The sequence below is a fragment of the Passer domesticus genome, chromosome 3 (assembly GCF_036417665.1).
Source record: "Passer domesticus isolate bPasDom1 chromosome 3, bPasDom1.hap1, whole genome shotgun sequence".
Classification (NCBI taxonomy): Eukaryota; Metazoa; Chordata; class Aves; order Passeriformes; family Passeridae; genus Passer; species Passer domesticus.
Window position 1 is genome coordinate 51,905,814 of NC_087476.1, and position 17,218 is coordinate 51,923,031.

General features: G+C 40.6%; 1 protein-coding gene and 1 long non-coding RNA gene across 4 annotated transcripts in view; both read left to right on the forward strand.

Annotated features, from left to right (window-relative positions):
- The first annotated feature begins 315 nt into the window (after positions 1-315).
- Positions 316-17,218, forward strand: part of NKAIN2 (sodium/potassium transporting ATPase interacting 2) — a 515,911-nt gene continuing 499,008 nt past the window's right edge. The window contains exon 1 of one of the 3 annotated variants that reach the window (XM_064413063.1): positions 316-1,038. In XM_064413063.1, coding sequence (XP_064269133.1) covers positions 985-1,038 — 54 coding nt within the window. In that variant the 5' untranslated portion in view covers positions 316-984. The remainder of the gene's footprint in view (positions 1,039-17,218) is intronic. The other 2 variants (XM_064413060.1, XM_064413061.1) reach the window with 2 other exon arrangements.
- On the forward strand, positions 9,264-15,986 carry LOC135296585 (uncharacterized). The gene is made up of 3 exons (XR_010358652.1): positions 9,264-14,560; positions 14,645-14,677; positions 15,095-15,986. It is a non-coding gene; the product is annotated as an uncharacterized LOC135296585 (long non-coding RNA).

Sequence of the window (17,218 nt, forward strand, 5' to 3'; positions counted from 1 at the left end):
TCCCGGGAGCTCTCCCCGGTGCCGGCCGCGGCGGGGGAAGCGCGGCTGGGGCGGCTTTCCCTGCGCCGCCGCCGCGGCCCGCCAGGCGGCAGCAGCGCGCGCCACCGCGGGGCTGCGGCCGCCCGGCTCCGCTGCGCGCCCGCGGCCGGGCCCCGCTCGGCTGCCCTGCCGTGACCGCGAGCCGGGCCGGGCCCCGCCGCCGCACAGGCACAGCCCCCCCCGGCGGCGTGTGGCGGCGGGGCTGCGGCGGGCGCCGGGCGGTGCGGGTGAGCTCCGCGCGGGGCGGGCGCGGAGAGGTGTCCCGCCGAGACAAAGGCGCCCAGGAAGGTGCAGCCGCGTTCGCCGCGCCCGCGCCGGCAAAGCGGAGGCGCCCCCGGCCGCTGCGCCGCCTCTCCGCGGCCTCCCGCGGGGGAGCCCCCGGGAACGGGGTTCCCACGGCTGGGGCTGCCTGCGCCCTACCGCGAGGAGGAGGAGGAGGAGGAAGGCGGGCGGGGGAGCAGCTATGCCGTGGGCAGGAGGGAAGCCGCTCTGCGAGCGTGAACCGAGCTTAGCGCCGCCGCCTGCCTCGCCTCCCCGTCCGTCCGTCCCTCCCTCCCTTCTCCCCTCCTCCCCCCGCCTCCCCCCGCCGCAGACGGCTGCGAGCCCGGATGGTTTGCGAGCGGAGTTGAGGGGGCAAACTTTGAAGCCCAGATGCCTCTGGGGCTGCGCGACAGAGCGCGGCTGCTCCTGCAGGCACCTGCCGCCGCCCTCCCCCCGGCGCTGCCGCCCTCCGCGGGGGCGGCCGGCCCCGCTGCCCGCGACCGCCGAGGCGGCGGGCGCTGCGGCCGCGGCTGAGGGCGGGCGGGCGGGCGGCGGGCGCGCCCCCATGCGGGTCCCGGGCTGGGGAGCGCCGGCGGCAGGCGGGAGCCGGGCGGCGGCCGGGCGGTGCTCTCCCGCCGCCTGAGTGGGCGCGGCGCGGGACGGCGGCGCGGGGTGCCGGGAGCCATGGGCTATTGCAGCGGCCGGTGCACGCTGGTGGCCGTGTGCGGCGCGCAGCTGGTGAGTGGCGGCGGGGGCGGCCCGCGGAGGAGGGGGGGAAGGAAGGCGGGAGGGAAGGAGGGGGCGGCGGGGCGGCTCCCCCGTGCCCGGAGTGGGGGCTCGGGGAGGGGCAGGGTGGGAAGGCAGCGCCCGCGCTTTGGGCGAGGAGGGGCCGGGGGAGGCCGGGATGGGGATGCGAGCGAGGCGGCAGGGTGGGAAATCGGGGCTGTGTTACAGGTAGTTTGGCGGGGACTCCGCCGGGGAGGCTGCGGTGGGCGCACGGCGGAGTTAATAAACTCGGGCAGTTCTCCCAAGCGTTGAGTCAAGTTGGTACCTGGTTTCCTTTGACTGGCCCTGTGCAAGGCAGAGACGCGTGTCAGGCGTGATGCGCAGCTTGCAAACAGTTTGCCATACAGGTGTGTGTCTGTGTGAAGTTGTCACGCCTGAGCTGTTCTGCAGATGTGCATTTTTTTTTTTTTTGGTTTTCTTTCAGACTTGTTGTCCAGTGTATTTAACATTGTATCATTATGTTGGTACAGAACTCAGCCATATATTTATATTTACCTTTGGAGAAGACATGTGGCAGCACTTGTAAGCTCAGCTACCAGCGAAACTAGATTGAGTTTAAAAAGTAGGCACTGAGATACAATAACAAAGAAGCTGCCTAAAAATAGATCTGCTTAGAGAGATGGTTAGGCTGTGCAATTGTATTGTGGCACTTTGAAAGAGACTGGGGTTAAAGTTAAGAAACTCATATCCCTTTCTGTAATGTATACAATGGGTTATTTCATTGTTGTGGAATCAGATACGTGATGTAAGAATTCCCGTGGATTTGGATGCAGTGACATACAGAAAAAGACTTATCAATGGAATATGCCCCATTTCTTATTCTCATTATATTGAATGTTCATGTGCTGGCAGAGCAGATGCTGGAAGCACCTTTGTTAAGCAGTTAACCTTATGGCAGAAGTGAAATATTTCATCTTACTCTATCCCTCTACCTCTTAGTGAATAGTTTTGCTGAGAAAGTGTAAGTCAGTGTCAATGGCAACCAGCATTGTTGCCAATTTCTTTCCTGGAGGCAGCTAGAACTACAGTAAGAGAACTACAAAAGAAGAAAAATATTAGATTTCAGGAACCAAATCAGTAAAACAATACATAAGAAAGAAGGATATGTTAGCAGATCAGAAATTTGAAATGCTTGTGATCTTTTCATCAGTTGTCGTCAATTCCTAATCATTTTCTATTCTGGAAAAAAACCCCATTTTATTTGTATATACTGTTCCTCACCTAAGTTATTTAATTCTTTGTAACTGGATGTATCTTATCAGACATGAGTTATTCATGTATATTGTCTAGAAAGGAATCTTGAATAGTAGTAAGAGAGTGAATCTTGACTGGAATGGTAGGAATGTAGCCTTTTCCAGCAATTTGGAAACATAAAATTAATGACTGAAGTTCTTCAGATCCATTTTTGTTTCAGAGGCATAGTTTTTGTTTCTTTTTTTCCTCCAGAGGGGAGCCTCTTACAGAGCTGTTTTTTGGGTTTGTTTTTTTTTTATTTTTTTTTTTTTATTTAACAACCAAGAGGTCATGACGACTACAGAATGTGTTAAGATGTTAAATTGCTATTTTTTTTGAAAGTCTGTGAAGGAAAGCATATTTGCTAACTCATGGTGACAAAAAATACATGCAGAAGTCAAAAACATCAATAGATATTCCCTGTAGGAATGTATCAGCAGGTGGATGAGCAGGTAAGCTAATGCAGAACTGTAGCATTACTTTCTACATGAAGCTTCCTACAAGTGATTGTAAACTAGAGGGTCAAATAAGCATATTTTTAAAAAATAAATACTGTTTTCTGCAGTAGCTTAAGGAAATTTTTAAGAGAACCATAAACTGAAAGCTAACTTGAAAATTTTTATTGAGCAAGAAAAGGATGTGCTAACAGCAATGAAAACTTCTGAATCACACTTGGCCTGTGTCATGACATTTAGATAGGTTAAAAGCAGGAGTAATCATTTAAATGAGAAAAAGGAGACGGAATGGAAAAAAAAATACACATTTTATTAAAATCATGTGTCACATTCCTTCATGTGCCACATATCATCAGATGGGAATAGGTTATGAGTTTTAAGTCAAGGAGATTTTACTCTCCTCCGTAGGCCCATGGGTGTCTAGTCAGTTGTCAGTACTTTTTTAGGTGAAGACTACTTAAAGGAGCAAATGCTGTCAAGATTCATCCTGGAATTATCAGCCACATTAATGAAGATGCAAATCAAAAATAAAGGATCTGGTAGTTATCTGGCCTGAGTAGATGGATGTGGGAAGCATTTCCACACTGGTAAACATACTTTAAAAAAAAGTGTAAAACTTTAAGTGTGAAGACTATGTGTTACTGGTACCTGGGATCCAGTTTTAAAATGGTTATATTTGAGTAGAAGATATACTTTTGTTTTGGGGAAAAAAGTTGGTAAGAAGAAAGGTCTCTTTCTTTTTTTTATGTAAATATGTTCTTCCATCTCTACAAAGCTAGGGTGTGGTGATCTAATTGGTCTTTGTAAGCACTGCACAATAAACAGTATTGTGGAATACTGCAGTTCATTAGAGAAGCTGTTACATATTTTATGTACATAAATGATGTAAATGTCACAAATGGGTAAAAAAGGGGGTTGTTTCAAATACTGGTGCAGGAGTAGAGCTGCATTAGCTTGAGAGACCCTGCACAAGCAGAATTATTTTCATAAATGCATTTTAAGTGCTCATAGTTAAGGCAACATACTGTATACCATCAGATTATCAGAGACCTCAAGGAATGCTTCTGCTCTCAAGGGCAAACTGCTTATTAACATACATATACCTCACTGTTTGTGCTCTCATTTGTACTATGGAAAACAACCTTTGAAAACTCCTTTTCCTCTGCATTTGTAGCCAATGAGAAAAATTAGCAGCAAATAAAAACTAATTTTAGTTATGTTAGGAGCAAGGCATTGCCTTCTGTGTACCAAATTAATTATCTCTCTCTCTCCATCTCTCCATATATATATATATATATATATATATATATAAATACTACTTTTGGTCTCTTTTGCTCATTTCCCTCCTGAAGAGAACCCTCAGCACAGGGGCTCTGGTCGTTTTTGTTGTATGGTAACTGTCCTGGTTGCAATAAAAGATTTCTCCGCTATTTCATTTTGTCCTTTAGAGCTTTTTATTTTTGGGTGTTTCCTTTTCTATTAATAGCTTGCATCAGTAGCACTAATGTCTTGTTGCCTAGTCTTTTTAATAGAAAGAGCAGCAAAGGTGAAACTGCCAAGATTATTTTACTTTCTGGAAGAAGTTTTCAAGAGCCTCACAGAAAGTTTGAAACTTTCTTCTTTCCCATGGTTGCTGCTTGGGAAAACTTGGAGCATGACAAAACAAGAAAAAGTACAGCATGTTTTCAACTTAGGTCTCCCCATCAAGTGCAGTGATGAGGAAGGACAGTATTTCATTAGGAAACTTTAAGTCCCTAGTAATCATTGCCTTATTGTTTCTCACCATCAAACAAGAATTGCATACTCCCAAAGCAAATTAGATAACAGATAATTCAGCTTTTATACTTGCTTCTCTCAGTTTCCATCTGAATTTACTGAACTCATTTATATAAATATTTCTGTAAAATTTGCCTGTTCTGCCCGTTTTTTTTTTTTTTTTCTTTTCTTCCTCTTTTTTTTTAAGTAAACTGTGTTGCAGTTCAGATATTCCAACTAAGTATTAAAAAACGTACAAAATTTGTAAACAAGCCATACGTATATGCAAAGGGTCAGTTAGTGATTGTGAGGTACTAGATCTGATGCTCTAAAGAAGTAGGTTTTATAATGTATGTACATCTGAATCTCTGAAAACTGGTATCTTTCACCAGCACCAGTATATGATGCTTGTAAAGTCTCTCCTTCCTCTTGCTGACACTTCACAGTTGGGGCTATGAGCACATAAGCTCGTGGTGACTCTTTCTGAACTCATCCTGTTACAGGTCTGGCTGAAGCCACTGTCCAAGTCTGTTGTGCTGGCCAAGCAGAACAAAAAGGATACCCAGATTTGGTTGATTTGCTTAGAGGCCAGCTCTTTAGAGCTAATGAAAAAAATTATCAAAATGCAAATGGTTTGTATAGAATGTCCTCATTCTGTACTTTTCCACAAGTGAATAATGCTAATTAAGAGAAAATTAAAATACTTTGTTTCAGAAACTGTTTCAGCTCAGGTAATTTCTATACTTAATTGTGATACTGGTGTCCATAAACACATACTTCATTGCCTGTTGGACATGAAGATACATCTTTGAACTGCAGCAGGTAGAGTGAAATGAATTACAGGGAAACTGATATGGAAAGATGTATCTACCGTATTTCTTCTATGACAAGAGGTGTCACAAGAGATGTCCATAATCAATATTGCACACTTAATCTAAGACTGAAGAGTTCCTTGTACTCTTCCAATTCTCCCTTGCATTATTAAAAATCAGCAGATACAACTAAAGAGAACAGTGTGATACTTGGGGAAAAAGTATGCCTTAGTGATAGATCCTGTAAAGTTTAGGTTTTCTCTTTTTAAATATGAATAGCAAACATTCTTATGCTCTTTCAGACACTTCAGGAATGGTGATCATGACAGGCTCTAGTCTATATTACAAATCTAGGTAGAAGGTTTAATACAGTTTAATATAATGAATATCCTGACTTGGAGAAAACCTCATGTTTTTAATGGTTTTGAGGTTTAATTCTCAGGACTTTCAGAGAGTGAAGTTTGCTGGATTAGAGCTCAGTTCCCACTGAGAGCAAAGCAAATGCAATCACAGTGGATATTCTTTAGAATTAGCTATCCTGAAGTATTATTCAATAAAGAACATATTTTTTATTAATATAGGGTCTTACACCATGCATAGTGTCAGGGTACTTTACCATAGCACACCAGGCTACATAACTAGTGAACGTAGAATGTTGGTTTTTTTTTTTCATTTTTGTTAAAGGGAAGCGGTAGTGAAATTTTGGGACTTTGCTTTTAATTGCTGTGTTTGAGGAGAGATTTTTTTCTTTTTGTGTGTGTGTTTTGATTGTATTTCATTGTCACTGCTGCCAGTGGTTTTCTATAGCAGCTTTAGGAGAGATGTGTCTGCAGTGGAAAATTCTGATGACATGTACATGTTCCTACATTTTCTGCTAGCAAAAGGGAAATGAAAAACGTGGGCTTTTCATGTGGAATGGGAAGTGATGTTACTGCACTTAGCCTGTGGATCTGTAGTTTTATCAATCTGCAAAGAATAGAAAGAATTGGTTTCAGTGTTGGGTAACACTTAAGTGCTACTTTTGAAATTGTGTCAACAACTTATGTCTGTCCCTTCTTTAAAGTTCTGCTTTGTTTTCCTCCTTTAAACTTGCTTTGTTTCAAATTTGATTGGAAAGTGAAAGTTTCATTGTATCCAAAAACATGTGATCCTACTAGCAATGAAAAGGAAACAGTCTGTGAATAGCAGACTTTCAGCAGATGTGAGTTTGAGAGCTATTGTATAACACTAAGGAGTAGATTTTGAGGTGTTGCTGGAAATAGATAAACTAGAAACTTGGTTATGAATTCAGAGAGCTAACATCTCTTGTCCTGAGAAAACATATAACAATGTTTTTAAGTTTGTGAGACCTTTGTAGAAAAATAAGCACTTTTTTTTTTGTTCTGTTTTTGAGATAAAATACTAAGGATTCATAACCAAACTTTTTTGTTCCTTATAATTTGAGCTCAAAAGGGGTGATGAATACAAAAAATGGATGTCTGAGGTCAGTCCATCATGTAATTTAATTTTAGTGGCTTGACATTTGCTATGGATGGGACAGTATTATTTTTTGTAGAAGTGTAAATTAATAATAATAACGAGTAACTGGTTATGCATTTCAAGAAAAGTGAGTGTGTTGTGTTAAGTTACAGGGGTAAAAGATTTAAGACCAGCTGGATAACAGTTTCAATTCACTGCATTGTGAAGCTCCTTTAGAGTTCAGTTGGCAGACATTCTGATACTGTAGTGTTTGGTAGGAAGGAAAGGTTTAAATAGATTGAGAGAAGTTGATTGAACTACCTGGTTATAAGCACCTAGAATATCTAGCAAAGTTACTCTTTTTGTATAGCCATGGGGAAAATTTGTGACAGTAGGAATTAATTTTATATTGACAGAGACTTGAGCTAGCACCTTGAACAATGCCTGGTGTTGTGGTTTTATTTTTGGGGTTTTTCTTGTTTTGTTTTTCTGTTGCTTTTCAAAAAGCACTAAGTAAGCATTTTAAAAATACAGGTTCCTTCAGTCAGTCTGTAGTCAGAGAAGGGAAATATCTCATTAAGTAGTTAACAGAAAGGAACAGGTTCTGTGGTTGAAAACAGAAACATAATTTTTTAAGTTGGTAGTGACAACTGTCCCAGACTGGGCCATGAGAATGTACACAGTGCAAAGTGCAGCAGATAAGGTGTGAAAACAAGTACTTGATGAGTTGTTCCAGAAATGAATCTAAATCTGTATGTGGTCTTCTCAATATTTTGGTGCATTTGATGACACAGATGTCAACATCCAGTTTCATTTAGCATGATGTTTTTAGAAACTCCCCTGAGCTTAGGGACTGGTGAGATTCAGACAGTGTTTGCTCTGGAGGCCGATGTCATTGAGCTATTTGTGTATCCCAGTACACTCCAGACTTCAGTTTTGGTCCCATGGTCCCACTGAGCTCAAGAGAATATCCCAGGTATAAAATTCCAAAAGAGAGAGCAGATTTCAGTGGTCTTTTGTAAAAGGTATTTCAGAAATGTTGAATTTTTATAGGTTTTCATTTAAGGTTCTGAATTCAAATGAAATTTTATGGAGAATAATAATAGTCAGTATTTACAGGTTTGGATGAGGATAAGACTATTGATGATCTGACTAAATCAGAATAGTCTCTCTAGGCTTTCCTGCAATCAGAAGAGGGAGTCCATCAGGGGATAGGTCAAATTGCCTAAGGTTGTTTCTTGTCTTAAACTGACCATTAGAGTTTGCCTTAAGTAAAGTGGTCTTTCAACTAATGTAGGCTTTTTGGGATGAGAGAGAGAAGAAAAATCATGGACCCATTGTATGATGTTAGTGATTCACAGTACTTATTATTTATATTTTTCTTACTCTTGAATTTTCACTTGTTATTTTGGTGAGGAATGCTTGATTTTAAGGACAACTGTGATCTACATATTGGGCAATGCTCTTTTGGAAAGGTATTTGTGTCTTCATTGACTATAAAGAGAAACTAAGGAGCCTGCTTCCACTAGAACAATGTCAGCCTTTGTGCATCCTCCCTTATGATCCCCTAGAATATGATGCTAAAATCACATGGATAAAACCAATTTATCCTCACTTTGGGGTTTGGATGATTTTTCTGTAGCTTCCAACAGAAGTGAAAAAGACAGGGAGCATTATAAATAATGTGAGATCAAAAAGAGTGTACTGAAAATGGAATCACTTTAAAGAATTGGATAGTTTATTATCATCCAGATTAGCCTTAATTTATTTGTTTTATCACAGTGGGTGAAAGTGAGGGACTGTTGAATGCTACCCGACTTGTAAAGTAGAATGGGTGCAATAGTTGTAATGACATTTTCTTGCCCCTGTGGCAAATAAACATTTCACAGTTCATTATTTTATGTCCTCTCCCCAGTTGTACATCTACCAGCTGGATGGCATCTGAGAATAGTTTAAGCATTTTATCATTCTATAACCCTCTGATGGAAATGACATTTAGAAGAAAAAATACTGATTTCTGTGTTCACTAAAGAGTAAACATGCATAGCTAATGGTTCTATTCACCACAGATCATACTTATGCATTTTTAATAAAAATTTGATTTTAATTCATACATATCTTATGAGAAATGTTTATCAATGTGGAGATCTGCTGATTCCAACTTAAACATTTGCATGTATCTGGATACCCTGAGAATATCTCTCACTGATGCTTGGATTAAGGTGAATCTTTACAGACAACTTGCTTCTCTGCTGCCTACATAATGATGTAAAGTATGTAGGAAATGCTGATTATTATTATTATACTGGTTGTTGAAAAGAGCAAAAAACCCCATTTATTTGACACACATGTATCTTGTATTTTCCTATGCTGTTTGAACAACTGAGTTTCTAAGATTAGAGTTTGGGGTGGTAGTGTGCATGTTTTTTGTTTTTTGGTTTTTTTTTTTTTTGGTTTTTTTTTTTTTTGTTTTGTTTTGTACAGATTGAGTTCTGGTTTTCTCCTCACCCTTCTTTTCTTATGAAGGAATTATCATTAGTGGAGTTTGTTACAGAAAGCAGCGCATGAGGTTAATTCTTGTTAAGAATTAATTCTTAATATTATTTCTAAGAACTATGTTGAAATGGTGATATCTGTCATGTTTATATATTACATAATCTTTCAGAAGGCAAAAAATAAGGCACCATTTGCAGACAGTGGGAGAGAGACTGACGCTATCTCATTCAAACATGTAATGAATAGGCTCTAAACCAACTTCTGGAAGTGGCTGCCTCTTTTCATCGACTGTGTAGGCCTCTCTTCTGCATGCACCTTTATTAACCTCATTATACAGTTAAGCCTGCTTATTTTTGATGATATCTTTGTACTAAAGAAGATTAGATAGACTGTCAAACTCTTTTTTTAGAATTCAAGCAGAACATAATTGAGTGATACATAACATTTCTTCTGGATGAATGGAAGTCATGCTAGAGGCCTAGAACAAGGGTCAGAGGGTTGCCCCTGTTCACCTTGAGTAGCATTTACTGTCACTCTGAGTGATGCTGCAGTAGTGAATTAAATTGGTGTACAAGAACAAGATAGTATTGAGAGCTAGAGGGTCTTGAATCTAAGGTACTGACTAATATTTGTGTAAGAAAGCTTAACTGTCGTAGGAAATGATGTCCTTCCTCTCCAGGTGACTCATAGTATGGGTCAATTTACTAATTAAAAATTCCTTTAAACTTCTTCATAGACAAACTAGTAATTGGCCCTCAACAAGTATATTCTTCTTGTTTGAAGATAAAAAGCTTTTGTGAGGAGAGGAAGATAGATGCTGTGATGCCTCTTTAGAACAATGCATGTCTCTTTGAAAAGCCATTCTTCAATAATTAAATAAAATGTAAAATTTGCAAATTTTTGCCATGACTGACAATGGCTTAGCATTTTTCATTATACTCTGGTCACAGTCTTTGTGGCAGGGTGTTCTATTACAGAGCACAGAAACAAAAGGAGAAAAAAACCCATTGTATGTCATTGCTGCCTTCACAAAGCCACAAATACGTTAAACTCAAGACACTGTTCATTGTGCTCTTGAGCCACCAGTGACAAAGGTGCTGTGAGTACCACTGGATATGAGGGAGTCATATGTTATTACATCACTGTTCAAATTGGCACAGCAAATAGCGTTAAAACAAATTAAAACGTCAGCAGCTAAAGGAATGCAAAACAGTAAGAGGCTTGACTGAATAAAATACAATATAGAATTTAGATATTATTTTTGTCGTAAGTTATAAAGTTGATTTTACCTTTTCCCTGCCTTTTCTTTATAATTTACATTTAAGTTATTGTCCATGCCCATTTCATGCCCTTGAGGCCAGTTAGCTTTTATTTTCTTTGACACTTGCAGCAGTGACAGCAGCTTGGTAACAAGCCAGATGATGGCACTGGTTGTGTTAACATAAGAGATGGGCTTCAGTGTATCCTGAAAACAGAGTTCACTGTGTTGGATTTTATCAGACAGGCTTTCCTGAGTGTGGAACTGGCAGTAAATTTCGTACTTCTAGAAGGAAGCTCACAACAAATTGGATTTGGATGCAGTGTTCAGCAATATTCCTAATAATGCCTATTCTAGTCCTGGCAACCTTTCAGACTGTTTAGAGGGCCTACTGTCTGGTACAATATTTTTTTGTTTTTTCTTTCTTTTTTGTAAATAAAAGCTATAACCCGGTGGTGGGGGTCCTAGTGACAGGTACAGAAGTAAAGTTATTGGCTTCAGCAACTGGAAGAAATGTCTGTTGTGCAACGTGCTAAACTGTGCTGTTTCAAATACATAATAAAAGTTATTTATGGACACCAATAAAGTGGTATCTGTTGTATAATATCACAGATAGGCATAAGGATGATAACAAAAGGCAGCTGGTTTAGTAAGCTCTATTTGCTGCAGAAATGTGCTGTTCTTTGCGAATTGAAATTAAAAAAACAAACAAGGGAGAAGGTTGTGGGTTTTTTTCCCTCTTCCTGTCATTTGCAATCATTCTTGCTTTGCAGTGTACTTTTAAAGAAAATTCTGTGGGTCCCATATCAGTATTATATTTGTCATGGCTAGCACCTTAGTAGAGGACAGCTGCTCTTCTCTTCCCAGTACATGTATGTAACTACCACTGATGATAATAGAAATTGTGAGTATAGCCCTCCTCTTCATTTCAGCATTTCATCATGAGAGATGCTGGAACTCTCATGGTTTCAGCTAAATAAAACCAGGAATGAAATAGTGACAGATCTGCAACTATTCAGTTGCTTGTTCAGAGTTCATTGTCTGTAAGGAGGTTTTGAACTTCCAGCAATTATTAGGTGGCCTTTTTTAACAGTGTGCGTAAGAAAGGCACTGTCAACATGCACAACATCTGAGTGCATGCTGAGTGTCTTCACTGGAAGGCCAGGTATTCAGGACCCCATCAGCCCAAGACCAGTCAGAGGAAGTTTGGTGTGCAGGAGATATTTCCAATTTGTAAGCATTTTGTGGTATCTCCTCGGTCTCTGTTTAATCCCATCAGGATTAAAAGAAAAGGACATACCGACAGATTTTTCCAAAGATACTCGGTTGCTGTAATGATGCTTTGGCTGCTGTCACTTCTGCTGAGAAATGGACTGAATTGGAACAAAGAACATAGCAATGGCACAGTGCCATCATAATGCTGTTAAGAACTAATGTAAACTCAGCTGGAGAAAACCATTTACAGTGAACAGCAAGGTTTATTGGCCATGACAAGCCCAAGAACACATTCTCAAGAACCACCTCTTGGCATTTTAGCTGTTGTAATGTGCTGCATATGTAAATCTGTAAGCACTTGCTTCTCTCGGCTTAAAGCTGCCTGGTGGGCAACCCAGACTGGCCTAGGGAATGTAAACACATGCCTCTATGTTCATGCAAGTTTCTCTTTTGTTTTTTGTTTGCTTTTCAAAATTTGAGTAAGCTGGGAATTCTGCACTACTTGGGGTGACTACTTAGATTTCTTGGTGAGCACAAGCCCTGACGTTTTTGGGAAGGTGAAAATTATTCATCTTGAAACTGCAGCTTCTATTCCAGACAGTTTCCTTACTAATTTCAGGCAAGATACAAAGCTACAGTGATGAATGGATTGAACAGTTAATATTTGACATTTCCTTTTATGCTTATGCCATTTAAAAATAGCTGACTTTTGACAAACTGCTAGTACGTTTTTATATGAATTAGAAAACCTAGACTTACAGTAAGTTCACTGCTACCTTTCATTTTGAGCTCTCTGGAAAATGGCTGTGCTAAAGGTTCCAGCTGCTTTGATGTTCAGCATGAGCACAATGATACTAAATTGGGTGAAGCTGTTGACTCCCTTGAAAGCAGAGGCCCTGCAGAGAGACCTCGACGAATTAGAGGGCTGGGCACTCACCAGCCGTATGAAGTTTAACAAGTACCAGTCCAGATTCTGAACCTAGGATGGGGCAACCCTGGATATAGGTACAGGGTGGGGAACGAGACACTGACGAGCAGCCCCACAGAAAGGGACCTGGGGTCAGTGGCAAGTTGAGCATGAGCCAGCAGTGCCCTGGCAGCCAGGAGGGCCAAGTGTGTCCTGGGGTGCATCAGGCACAGCATCGCCAGCCTGTCCAGGGAGCAGATTGTCCCACTCTGCTCTGCACTGGGGTGGCCTCGCCTTGAATATTGCATTTTTGGCACTACAGTATAAGAAGGATATAAATCAATTAGAGAGCATCCAAAGGAGGGCAACAAAGATGGTGAAGGGCCTTGAGCTGAGGCCATATGAAAAGCAGCTGAGGTCACTTGGCCTGTTCAGCCTGAAGGAGACTGAGGGGAGACCTCATAGCAGCTTCCTTCTGAGAGGGGAGCAGGAGCAGCAGGCACTGATCTCTGGTGACCAGTGACAGGACCAAAGAGAAAGGCATGAAGCTTGTGTCAGTAGTAAACTTTAAAAACTTTATTAACTTTTCATTTTGTATGAGATGTATTAAAGAGTGAAAGCCAGCGATGCCAACAGGTGCCAGAGGAGCACTTCAGAACAGCCCTCTCTGAGGCAGTTTGGAAGGTATGTCTCTAATAATGAGATGCCAATCTCATTTTTTTGCCTCTATGGATTTCATGAGAACATGACTCTAATCTCTGCACCTAGGCCCACCTGCACAATTTAGGACAAGATTTTTTCTGCTCTCATGGCTGTCTCTCTCTCCTGTTGTGCAGACGTACTCAGTGTCCTCCATGTAAGCTGTGAATGGTGGCATCCAGGGGACCAAGCCATGTTGGCACCCTTCATACCTCAGTGCAATGATAGCCACTGAATTGCATTCTTACAGTGTAAAATTATTTCACAGTGAATTAGGTCCATTTACCCGCATAATCCAGCAGGAAGGTGAAGGGGAAAGTTTGTGCTTGTGCAGAGATCTGAGACCCTTGTACTGCATTGTCTTTGGTCTTCTTTAGTGGTGTGTTGTAACTTAGAGCTTTTGTCCCATTTATCTTGAAGATGTGAGATTTGTTAAGGAGTGTGCTGAGACATGCTTGCTGAGGGAAGGAATGATTAATCTTCCAGGAGTGTTTCCATATAAAGTGTCAAATTACATTTATGAGGAACCTCTACATCATAGCCATCCTAGGACTTGTATAAGGTCACTATACAAACACAGCCACCGAAATCTCTTTAGAACATCAAATTTGATAGAGATAAAATGTGCTTAGTGATTTTTTTTTAAAGGTCAAAAAGGTAAAGATCGTGTATTTACTTCAATTGAAATTCAGCAGGTCTTAGGTTAAAGTGAGGGATAAGGAAAATAAATCTCTGGAATTATGTTATACTTGACAGAATATTGATCAATAATGGTCTCAGCAGGAGCTGATGGTGAGCTGAAAATTTGATTACAAATTTACGTAAATATTTCTGACTGGCACATCTTGTGCATAGTTGTACATAGCTTTACCCTAGATTTTTGTTTCACACTTTGTCTCCACGTTAATACTTTAGGAATGTTAGACTATCCTTATTTTTGATTAAAAACGTGTTAGAAAATTCTGCAGTGTAAAAAAATAAATATTTGCATGGACATTATTAGCTTACTAATTTTTTTGAAGAATGTTTTACACTGTAGTGGTTATACTGGATACCCCACAGACTGAGTACTGCTACTGTAAGGAAGTTGGCCTTGGAAAAGGAAATTTTCAAAAATGATCGGTAGGAAGATGCATCTGTGGAGTCCTTCTAAGGAGAGTGCTCATACTTGAAATATATCATACAGGTATTTTCTAAAACCTTTCTTCTTGTGTCTACACAGTCTCCCTATGCTTGTAGAAGTAATACAAGGTGCTTCTTTCCTCTTAAGGGTGGATCATCCCAGTCTTTCACTAGTCAGCTAGTAAGTATTGCTAGTGTACCTTATTTCTATACTGCTTGCTTTATTTGCTGCCATACTCTCCCATGCATGCAAGCACCTGAGAGGAATTCCCTCCAGGTAGCTCAGTGCCTAGGCTGCCTTTCAGGATGATGGAGGCAGGCAGGGGTCTCTAGGGGGGGAATTCATTACTCTTTGTTAGCATTTAGAAACTTTACTTAGGTGCTTTAAATCACGCTTTGAAAGAACAAGTATTTCCATGAACTTGATATTGAATATTGAGTCATAAACTAGGTGTCTGGAATCCACAGAATACTTGTGCTTTTTCTGCTCCCCTGCACATTTGATGTATGCTTGGTGCTGAATATAAAATAAGTTAAAATATGGATAATTTTTTTCTTTTTTCCCCCCCTTTCTCTTTACCCCTTTTATATTTCACAGAATCACAGAATGGTTGGGTTGAAGAGATCTCTGGAGATGATCTCTCCATCTGCATAGTCCAACCCTCCTGCTAAAGCAGCCTCACCTAGAGCAGCTTGCACAGGATCATATTTAGGCGGGGTTTCATAATCTCTCCGGGCTGCCTGTTCCAGTGCTCTGACACCCTCAAAGTAAAGAAGTTTTTCTTCATGTTCAGGTGGAACTTTGTATATTTCAGTTTGTTCATGTTGCCCCTTGTCCTGTCACTGAGCATCACTGAAAAGAGGCAGGCCCCATCTTGACAAGCACATGGTCTGCCATAACCAGTTTTTTTTAAAGTTATATTATCTCCTTATGGATCAGCAGAATACATCAAGGAAAAAACAAACAAAAAAGAGGCTGTTCACTGTTTCTTGAGGTTTACTCATGCAATAAGATGGATGTAAATTATTTGCAAACAGGAAAACTGTAAAATAGAGTTAATAAAGTTCATCTCCTCATAATAGTGTCTGAGTCTCTGCTTTCCAAGAGCTGACATGCACTAATGGAGTATGCAACTGTGGGTTTTTTCCATATCCTCCTTTTGTCACTGTTCATATCTTTTCACTACTCAAGTCCTACTTGTTTTGCTTCCTTGAAATGTCTTGGAATGAAGAAAAATTACATAGAGCCACTTCTTAGTTGGTATTTTTTTATATTAGCTTGCCTTCTGCTGCTGCCATGAGCTATAAGCTAAGCTATATAAACAGCAAGGATTGCTTACTTAGTAGCTACTAATAAATATGAAATATTTCTGGATGGAATCACTCTTTCTGGTTCTTTCATAGGTTACTGAGCCTGCATGAATTTTCTTGGTTGCAGTCAGTCAATGATCTATTTGGTGACAAAGCAATGTGTAGCCAAATACACCCGTCTGTATTTCACTGGACTATCATCTTTATTCCCATAGGTATTCCCATTCCCAATGTGAGGGAATATCAGTTCTGTTGCAGTGTGACAGGAGAAAAAGAGGCAGAGCTGTTTCCCCCAAATACTGCACATCTTGAGGAAATGCACCTTTAGTGAAAGAAAATCCCTTGATAATAGGTGAATGAAATGACAGTAAGGCTTATTGACTTCAAGAAGTGCAGTTTGGAAAATAAGAACTGGTCTCTGCTGTACTAACAGCTACCATGAGATGTGGGAGTGAAGGAATGGGGAGAATAGATAGAGGGAAAAGAAAAGAAAGAAAATACATAATTGATGGAACTGGTTTTTAATTTGGGGAATTTGTTCTCAGAGGGGCTTCTTTCTCCTAGACTAAGCTCTTTTTATACTGGTCTGAAATCAAAAAGAACAACAGTTTTTTAGGGATTCATGGTTCAGATGAGATAATGAGGTTGAAGGAAGCAAGTCAGTTTGAAATATTTAGTCAATATATGTGTATATATATACAGGAAATATATCTGTATCTGTTTATCTAACAGGAGAAAATGTGTATGTCTCAGTGATGTGGGAAGATTTCATACTTGACAATGAATCAATGTTTTAAGCAGTGATGTGTCAGGTACCTCAGGTGTGCTGCAGTGCATACATGATGACATTGAATGTGTCATAGAATTGGGGACTTATAAAGAAAAACGCACATAACTTTACCACTTGAGCTGGGAAATTTGGCTTCTGGGGAAGAGTAGATGAAGCTTAAGCACAGGCAGAGTCTTAATATGTTGAATAGAGGGTGCATATAAGCAGTGGATTACATATCCATTTTCAGCTCAGTGTTGCAACAAAGGAGACAGCAGCTTAAGAAAATATGCCTGAATGAAGTCACAGCTCTGAATGTGTGTGCTGTGCATTTTTAAAATAGAATCCTGTTGAATTGAATAGAATCATAATCTCCTACACTGCATGGGTGGTACTCAAGACTTTAGGGGAATGGATGATAAGTCTGATACTAATGGAAGTCTATTAGAAAGAGATATGAATTTATCTTGCATGTGTCACGGGTGAATTTGTCTTCAGCAGACCTACAAGTTGAGTAAATGATAAATGTTTCGTATTTATGTCATTGAATTAAATGGGAAAGATCTTTCATTCAGCCACTTCCTACTATTATTATCAGTGTTGGACTGCTAATTTGGGAGAAAAAGGAAGGAGAGCAGAAGA